General features: G+C 45.8%; 1 protein-coding gene across 2 annotated transcripts in view; it reads right to left on the bottom strand.

The window, feature by feature from the left end:
• Window positions 1-2,075: 2,075 nt before the first annotated feature.
• The window catches only part of TTLL2 (tubulin tyrosine ligase like 2), a 16,753-nt gene continuing 9,059 nt past the window's right edge, over window positions 2,076-9,769 (bottom strand). The window contains exon 2 of one of the 2 annotated variants that reach the window (XM_019527680.1): window positions 2,076-4,026. In XM_019527680.1, the coding sequence (XP_019383225.1) occupies window positions 2,321-4,009 (1,689 nt within the window). In that variant the 5' untranslated portion in view covers window positions 4,010-4,026 and the 3' untranslated portion in view covers window positions 2,076-2,320. Of the gene's footprint in view, window positions 4,227-9,769 lie in introns of those variants that run through there. The other variant, XM_019527679.1, reaches the window with a different exon arrangement.

The following is a 9,769-nucleotide window of genomic DNA, read 5'->3' as shown; positions in this document are numbered from 1 at the left end:
GCAAAAGCAAAGGAACCATCAAAATATATAACTGAAGTCCAGCTTGCTCTCAAACAGAAGGGGGCAGATGCTGACAAAAATTAAGAGGAGCTACTTTGACTTGCAATAGCCAGTTCCCTTCCAAGGGAAATGAAACTACAGTAAAATATTAGTATTGATTTAATCATTCTTTGTATAGAAAAGCACACTGCTCCTCATGTTTCTCTCTTTTCAGGCTTTGTACTGCAAAAGCAGGGGAGCATGTTCTTCTAATCTGAGTGGCAATGCCCCCCCCTCCCAGTCACAGATTATCTTGGCATTTAGAATGAATAATGGTCATGATTCTGACTATGTTGTACCCTTTTGTTGAAACAGTCTAACACATGGACACTGCTGTCCCCAAAACATTCCTCTGTGATTCCAGTCATGACAGGTACTCAGGATGTCCACTTTGAGAATCTTGCAAGGCAATTAAAATACAGCTGGAAAACCTCATGACTTTGCTATCCGCAGATTATCAGATTATCATTAAATTATCCACAAAGCAGCCAGAATTTGTCTTCCCTTTTGGGACAAATGTGAGGCTGTACGGTGGGTTAATAGCAGGTACCGTTACGGCCATACAGCCAGTTGGTGGCAGTAGAGATGCACTGTGGGATGATTCTGTTTTGAATTAGTGGAGAGTTTTGATTTAGTGGTAGCATTTTTTCCACTTGGTTTTACTGAGAAAGTTTTATACCGTCAGTCAGGTGTAAGCTAGTGCATTGATGGCATAACACTACGGAGTGACCGTTTAACAACAATACATTTCCAGAAGGCATTCAGTGAACTGTGTGCAAGAGAGAAGTTTGATCTAGTGGTCTGAGTAGGGTGTTGGCAGCTTACAGCTCAGCTTCAGTACTGAAGTCCTCTGTTGCTTTGAGAAACCTAATGGAAATACTTTTTCACAAAGCCTGTTGTGGGGATTCTTTTGTTTAGAGTTTGTAAAGTCTGGAAAGCATTTTGGAACAGCATAAAGTAGTGATTCTCAACCAGGTATGTGGCAAGCTTGGGTGCCATGAGATCCTTTTAAAGAGTCTATAAGGTGCTGCACAATATTAGCACTTCGTTTTGTAAACTTGATTCAAAAGATAAACCCAGAGATCTCAAATAGGAGTCCATAGCGGCAAAAGCATTTTGACCTGTTGTGGTCTTTCCGAGTTCTTTGCAACAGAAGTATTGCTGCGTTATTTTTCCATAGGCAAGAAACGTGAGAAAGCTAGGAGCTGATATTTTCTGTGCCTTGAGTGTAGCAAGGAGTGCCTTGAATCTAAAAAGGTTGAGAACCACTGGCATAGAGGATTTTTTTGTAATTAGATTTCATAAGAATTTTTGAAGTTATCTGTTTCAAGGAAATGAAAATAGTTCTACTGGAATTATATTTCTTTCACACAGCATGTACTGAATGCCAGATCTCTTGAGGGCAGACAAGGTTCTTTGGGTAAATCCGGTATCTTTTATTAGAGCAACTCAGATACTTGGAAAAATTCTTCTTAGCAAGCTTTCGGGCACAAGCACCCTTTGTCGGGCTGAGGAAGCATCTGCAGATCTCTTCAGAGTATTTTAACATCCCTGGTAGCAGCAGAGTACTGACCACTGTTGTCTTCCGGCTTTACCTGTGGCAGGTTAGGATGCTATGGCTTGTGGTTGTGTAGTTTTAGTAAAAGGTTAGACATGGCGTTCTCCAGGGTGGTTTGTATAGTAGGGGGTTAGGCTCTGATCTCTGGGGGCCCCTTTCAGCCCTACTTTTCTATGATTCTATGAAAGCTCAGTTGAGCAGAGCCAGACCTGGATTAGTAAAAAAACCCAACAACAAGCAAACAAAAAAAGCAAGCACCCTTATAATACTGGCAGCTTTGTAAAGTAAGAGGCATGGACATTAAACTCTGTATGCTTCAGCATGTAAACTGATGAGCTTTTTAAAGTTATAAAGCCTTCCAGGGGAGAAAAACAGCATAAACAAAGGACCCTGAATTGCAGGGGAGAAAGTCATAAACAAATATTAAACAGAGACAAGGATTGATGTTTAAAAGAAAATTAATGCAAGTTTATATTTTCTTCTTTGTGTTATTTTCGTGTCAGAAGAATACCTTTTAAAAGTATTTAGTAATTCTTTTATTTAAAAATAATTTCATAGGGGTATTGTTAAATAAGCAATAGTACTAGTTACAGTTTAAAGTCTTGTGATATCCATATTTCTGAGATAAGTATAGCGCATACCTGTCCTTCTAAAGCTAAACAACCAGGTTAGTATCTCAGCACCCCTTGGTACTGTTTATAATCTGACTCATTGTGTTGTAGCTTATAAACATTTTTGAATAGTTAAATAATCTTTTTTCTCCTTTACTTTTTGTATTCCCTGAGACAACTGTTCATTCATTAATTTGTGTATTTCTTGTATGATGCCTTTTACATCTATTCCATTTCTGGAAGCTTGAAGTGCAGCATCATTGAAAGGGAATATAAGGACAAAATCACCTATTCGAGGAAAGGGCTTCTTGTCTTGATCTGTGAGAAAATAAGGAGGGATGCTTAATTTGTTTTTACATAACTCAATGGGCAGCCATTGGGTGGCTTGGCCAGGCACAGGCACAGGCACAGGCACATGATGTAAAGTTCCTAGTATTGGTTTGCTATTAGATGCAACTCTGGAGGGGAAACATGGTTTTGGCATGTTCATCCTCTCCCGGAGCTGTGAGGTCAGTGTTTTCCTTGGATGTGCTCTGGCTGCTTTCCTAGTCACTATGGCCTCTTTGCTAAATGATCTTCCTGCAACTTCCAAGAGAGATTGTATAGGAGAAGCGGCAGTGCATTCAGTCTGTTGTTGCCTAGAAGCAAGGAAATGTGGGGCAGAATCAGTCGCACTTTTACTGTGAATACTCAAGGAGACCTGTGACTTACTAGCACAGGATGATTTAGTCCTGGCCCCTTTATTTTGTCTCAGGGTGTCAATTTGTTTGTAGTTTAGTAATTCAATGACATCATGGAGAAGTCCTTTTTTCACTGTTGCATCAATGGAGCAGTCTAAACGTAAGGCTGGGCTGCAGTTCACTTCTAAAAGCCATGGTTTGAATTTGTCATCTATCAGAATATCAAACCCAAATAGCTCAAAGCAATTGTGAGTCAATGGTACAGAAGGGGTGATAGCAAGAAGGGTCAGTGTCACAATGTTGTTGATTCTTTGCCACAAAAGTAGGTCATCTACGCCATGGCTGCATAGGTAAGAACGGCATTTGCTGAATGTCCATTTGCAACCCCGGCCAATCCCTACTTTATCTTTTTTATACGAGGGCCCAAATTTATTGATGCTGGTGTTTGTCAGATGGGCGTATACATTGTCTAGAGAACTGAGGTCAAACTTTTCTGTAGCAAACCTCACCAGTCCTTCTTCATAAGTGTAAATGGTGAGGGGGCAAAAACTAGTGACACAAACATACAGGCGGAGATCCCATTTGTACCCAGAAATAAGCAAAGGGTTACTAATATACTTCTGCACAATGACCACACAATCATATATAAGATCCTTAATGTCCTGGAAAATGAGTATCCCCCTTCCTCGAGACAGATTCACAGGTTTGCAAATCCAGTAGCTTAACTTTCTGCCTTGGGATTGTCTCTCCTTGCTATATTCTGCTATAAACTTGACATAGTCGTTTGGCATAATGAATGCCACTGGACTAAATTCATACAGCGCTGATCCATAAATTCCTTTCATACGTTTAAGGTTTCTTGCCAGATAGTCTTTCCTTGTGATCTTGACTGTTTCTGGATAGTGATTGAGCCTCTGCCAGGGTTTAATGTTATGGTGGTCTGTCACATGGAAAGGGGTGTTCCGCCAGTACAGATTCCAGTCTGATTTGTCCTGCTCTTGTTCATCAAATTCACTCCAGCCACGTTCCATTAAGACTTCACGGACCACTTTAGGAACGCTCTCGTGGAGACGGAACACCAGGGGTTTCAAGGTGTCTTTTGCATTGTGTTCCTCTGCCATTGTACAGCCCTTACTTCCTGAAAAGGAATCATCAGGAGGATTAACAATCAGATAAAAATGGATTGTGCTGGAAGCCATTACATACATCTTACTGCTCCTTAATTATCACCGCTTCTTTGTGCCATTAATTTGCAGATTGTGAATACAATCTAGAGTGAAAAACTAAATTTATTGTTGGAAGAGCAACTGTGTGGGCCCCATGTATACAAGAGTCTTGATGTCATAGTTTCATAGTTGGTAGGGTCAGAAGGGACCTGAGCAGATCATCAAGTCCGACCCCCTGCCAAGTATTGCCATCTCTATCCAATTCAATGTCCATTTGTTTGTATTTGCTTCTGTTTTTTAAAGAGGGCCTACTTTAATAATGTTTGGCTTGCCCAACAGTCTGAAGGTTTTGTAATTCACAGGACTCTTTTTATCATTTGATAGTTTCATTGTTCAGTTCAGTGGTCATAGTTTCTACCATAAGGCCTTCATTCTGCTACGTATTTTGAACCCATAATTCCCCACAGCTGCAGCGAGACTTTTTGCCACTATGCTGGCTAATCCTACTCTGAGAATAACCCCAGGGCAGATGAAATTTTAGGACCTCATCCAAAACTCATTTAAGTCAACAGAAAGGCACTTATTGACTTGTGGTCTAGAGTTGTGGTATATCTGCTGAGTAGTCTGCCTCATACTTTTCCTCCATCAGTAAAGTTTTCCCCACTTTGTGGGGTGTTATGTACACTTTTCTCAATGTTTTTTTTTCCTGCAAAGTAGCTGGAACACTTATGTAAAGAACTTGGTATAGAAATCCCAGCGAAACTCTCTGCCTTAGGGATATTGCTATTTCTATGGCAGTGTTCTTTCTTCTGCTAACACCCCCATGATGATTAGCAGGGATCCTGGTTTTCTCTGATCTTAACAAATCCTCAATTTTCAGTTAAAAAAAGTAACCCCAAATCCACATTTTTCTGTGATTAAAATGAAACACCACACATGCACACACACATATACATGTGGTGTTTCATTTTAATCACGGAAAAAATGTGGATTTGCGGTTACTTTTTTTTTTAAACCAAAAATTGGGGATTTTTTTTAAATCAGAGAAAACCAGGATCCCTGATGATTAGACACTTCATTGAGACAAAGAGCAAATCTGAGGCAATGCCATGTCAGGATTAATTTATCTACTCTACCCACATCAGGATTGACTTTCTTTTACTGCCCTACACTCTGCAATGTCCTAAAGAAAAATGTTAAGTTTGAACCCTGGAAATACTGAAAATAAAAGTAAAAATGTATTTTTCCTAATCATACTCTTACTTGTGGCAAGGGTCTGACATGATCCAGGGGTAAATATATCTATGCAGTGGTCGACTTCCTACTTGTACTGTTTTCAGAGAAAAGTCTTGATATTGCTCATCAGATTAAGAATTCTTCCTTTGGGGCTATAAATTCTCAGTGATAGAAGAAGAGCCCAGAATGTATATTCCATGTATTCTAAATCACCATAGAAACCCAGGATGCATGTTGCATGTCCTAGGGTTCCCTTCTTCACCCCTTCCTTCCTTCCTTTCTGGGATGATGGAAGTTAGAGATGGCTTGGAATTTTTGGCAAAATATCTTTTCACTGTATCATCATGATTTGTTGAAGTTACAGTATTTTGTCGAAAACTGGCAGTATTAATTAATTTCCTGCTTTGTTACATATTTTAAAATTCTGAAATTATGTATATTTCTTTTTTTATATATTTTTAGAATGCAAAACTCAGTTTTTCAGTTCAAAAGACATTGGTTTTGAAACATAAGCTAAAATGTACTTTAAAAAGGAAAAAACAGAAATGTCAATGATTGAAATGAATTTTTTCTAAATGATCCAAGTTAAATGTTTCACTTGACTAGATCCAATTTTAAAAAAATGTTTCAGTTCACTACATTTTTCAATATTTCAAATATTTATCCTTCTTTGGATGTGATTTTTAAAATGTATTTCCTATCTTGCTATCATAATTTCTAGTGTACAGGTGATATTGTAGCCATGATGGTACAGAAAGTATGCTAGACACAAAGGCTAGGGACAGACATTCAAAAAACTGGAGCCTGAATTGATTCAATCTTTGCAAGTTAATCTAAGATTCAATCTAAGTCTAGATTGAACCAATTTGCAAGTGAATAGACATTCATGTTTGACTCCAGAAATGCAGGGCACATACCAGTTGCTGCCTATGCCTTTGGGTTGTGGAGACAGGCCATATTAGGCTGCAGTGATCCATTGCCTCCCTCAGCCGAGGCCTATGCCTCTGGCCCGCAGCAGCCCACCTTGAGTGCCTGACACCGCTGTGAGCAGGCGGTGAGTGATGGGTGCTTCACCTCCACCTGCCGCAATAATTTGCTCTGCCGCCAGCACTGGGAGAGGCACGAGGGTGGGGAACCTCACTGTAGCAGAAATCTGCCTGCAAACCATGTCCTCCTATGTGGGGCTAGAGGTGGAAGGCAGTGGGCACTGACCGCTGCCAGCTGGGGCTGCCCCAGCCTGGGCTGTGCTGCCACAGTGGGAGACAGGGTTGAGTCGGGCTCCATAACTAGCGTCAGCTCCTTCCCCTCCCCGCCCAACCAGGTCACTTCCCCGCTCCTTGTTCCCTCCCCATAGCCATCTGGGCATTCCTCAGAGGAATGGCCCAGGGCACCCTCTTGGTGCCCCTGCCATTGCTGCCATTGCTGCCTGCAGTGACAGAATTAAACCCCCGCTTTCCCTCAGGTTACTGTGGTCTGGCTTCCGAGGTGCTGGGTACACATCCCCGGGTGCACGAGTGGAGCCTATCAGTGCCTGTGCCACCCCCCTGCAATAGGGGGATTAAACCCCTGCTTCCCCTCCTGCTGCTGGAGCAGTCAGGGGGTAGGGGGCTGGGGATTCCTGCAAGGGCTGCTGCCCTGCTATCAGGCAGACTTGGCTGCACTCCAGAGCAGGGTTTCCCACCCCCACCCCTTTCTCAGCCAGCCAGAGCAGTGATAGTGCTCCAGCTAGGGAGGAGAGAGGTGGGACCAACCCTGCTAGGCTGGAACAGGGCTGCAGAGCATGCTGGGATGCTAGGGGACTGATTTAACTTCAACCAGGAAAGGGTCTAGGACACAAGTTCCATAAAGCAGTTTGATCTTGTGCCTGCCTGGTCTCAAGAATATGCTTGCGAGATGCCTTGGCATGTGCGTCAGGTGCTGGCCACTGCATGGATCTCAGCAACCTCTGAATGAGTCCACGATCACCCTGGGGAAAGCCGAGAGACTCTCCTGCCATGACTTTGATGATTTCTTCAGTGGTGGGCTCCCCTTCTGTGGGCTCGCTCAGATTGGCTGCAACCTTCGGCAGGTATCCATGGGGCTCTGCCTCCCCTACACCCCATCCATGTGCCAGCCTCTAGGATGGCCCTCAGTGTTCACAAGTCTCACCCTCCGATGTCATCTCTTCTCCTCCCTCTCGTGGGGAAGGAGACAATGGTTTTCTCAACTTCTGTGTTCCTGGATGTCTTGAGTTGTTCCTGGCCTCCCGAGGGACCTCTGGCTAAGTCTGCTTATTGGCCACGGTTCTTCAGCCACTCCTACTTTTGGAGTGCTGACTCTGCCCCTGCCCTTGCCTCAGGGCCTCTTGGGGCTGATCCCCATTAGAAAAGGGAGAAACACAGAAATAACTACACAAAAAAAAAAGGATTTCAACAATAATTCAGGGTAGTCCTGGCCCGTCCCCTTCCCACTCACTGACTCTGTGTTTTATGGTCTTCATCATCTCTCCATGTCATCCAAGGTCCTCTTCCCCGCTGCGGACCCCCTCTGGTGCTCCAGCTGTGGGTCCAGGTCCCACGCTTCATGCCAGCATTGGCAATGCCTGATGTGGGAAGCAGCCTCGTGTGCGCCTCCTGCAGTGCCTCCCCAGCATGCCCCTCAGCGCCAGCTTTTATCCTGGCTGGGAAGCATCCAGGGATGATGTCACCCGCCCTTGCTGGCTCAAGGTGCTCACAAACTGCATGCCCGTTTGGTGCCGGCACAGTGCATCCGCCTGCTCTCCTCCTGTAAGAGGTAAGTTTGCCTTGGTTTCAGGGCTTTTTGTGTAATGGTGGGTTGTCCCGTTCCCTGTTCCGCCACGGGGTTGAGGGGGTCCCCCATCTCCTGGTGGCTGTCCTCCAGGGACAGACCTCAATCAGTTATGTCTGATACTACATTCAACCAAATTTATTTCAGATCAATTTTGGCCATTTTCAAACTGGTTTATGTGCACTGAACTTATCTTCTGTTACAGTTTTGATCACTTAAACCAGTTTACGTGTAACTTCTGTCCCTAACCAAGGATTTCTTAAGGTGATATCTTTTATTGGACCAATATGCAGTTGGAAATAAAGACCAGCTTTTGAATGCAAGACAGTTGTCACGGGGGCACTCGGGTGCCCCATGCCTAAGTAGGGATTAGGGCCTCTGCTAATTGCCAGGGCAGCTCAGGTGCGGGTTGCTGGAGAAACCAGGTTGGTCAGGTGACCAGAAGGGGGCAGGGCCAGGCCCTTATAAACAGCTAGGCTGGAGCCTGGCTGGCAGTTCCCTTCTGGCAGCCTGAGGGGTAAGAGCTCTGCAGGAGAGCTAAGCGGAGCAGTACAGCCTGAGCACCCAGAGGGCTGCATTATGGTGAAGGTGGAGAGAAGCCTGACCGGGAGGCTTTGGCCAGAGAGCCAGGAGGGCCTGGACTTTATGTGATAGCCGGTAGGCTGATTGTTATGTTATAGCTGGTAGGCTGATTGTTTTGTTATAGCTGGTAGGCTGATTGTTTTGTTATAGCTGGTAGGCTGATTGTTTTGTTATAGCTGGTAGGCTGATTGTTTTGTTACAGCCGGTTGGCTTATGGTTCAGTTGTGTATATGACTGGAGGACTGGGTGAGGCTGTAGGGGTGTGAGGAGGCCTCACAGGAGATCCCCAGTAGTTCGGGGGTTTCCTGGGTGCCCTGTTCAGGCACCGAGCAGCGCCGGGAAGGTGCGGCGGCTTGGCACCGTTGTGGTGCGGTGTGTGGGGTTGAGACCCCAGCCCGTGAGGGCGGTACTCGGCCCAGTGAGGGCATAGGACTCCAAGAAGGGTCAGGGGCCAGGCACGGCTGCGTGCCACCTGAGCCCCGGCACCGGTGAAAGCCCGAGACAGGGCTGGCATGCAGGCTTGGAGAGAGCCACGGGCGCGAGTAGTGCGGACACAGACCCCAGTGAGGGCATAGGACCCCGAGAAGGGTCGGGGGCCAGGCATGGCTGCGTGCCACCTGAGCCCCGGCGCCGGTGAAAGCCCGAGACAGGGCTGGTGTGCAGGCTCAGTGACAGCCACGGGCGCCAGTAGCGCGGGACCGGCTCAATTAGAGCCACGGGCGCCAGGGGCGCGGGACAGAGCCCACAGTAGGGCAATAGTGCCAGGGGTGCGGGAAGCGTGGGTAACTCTTGGAGAAGGGCGAGTACACCAGGGAGCCCCGAGAAGGGCAGGGACCAGCATTGTAGCCAAAGTAGGGCGGGTGCCAGTGAAGGCCCGGGACAGGGCTGGCGCCATTAATTGCCTGAAGGAGGGCAATCGCGTGGGTATGAGCCTGGAGAGGACAGGGTGTGCGAGACAGGACCCAGAGAGGGCAGGACCAGCCCGGAGAGGGCAAGGGACCATCCGAGGTCTTATAGACATAAGAACGTCCGGGACAACTGCGAGGCTTGGGGCATGCTAAAGGGGAGGTAGGAGGCATGCATAGCCCATAAGGCTGGGGGTGCACCAAG

This window comes from Gavialis gangeticus, unplaced genomic scaffold, assembly GCF_001723915.1.
Source record: "Gavialis gangeticus isolate Ggan-Ray unplaced genomic scaffold, GavGan_comp1, whole genome shotgun sequence".
Taxonomy (NCBI): domain Eukaryota; kingdom Metazoa; phylum Chordata; order Crocodylia; family Gavialidae; genus Gavialis; species Gavialis gangeticus.
The sequence above is the reverse complement of the archived record's forward strand: the minus strand, read 5'-3'. Positions and strand labels throughout refer to the sequence as shown.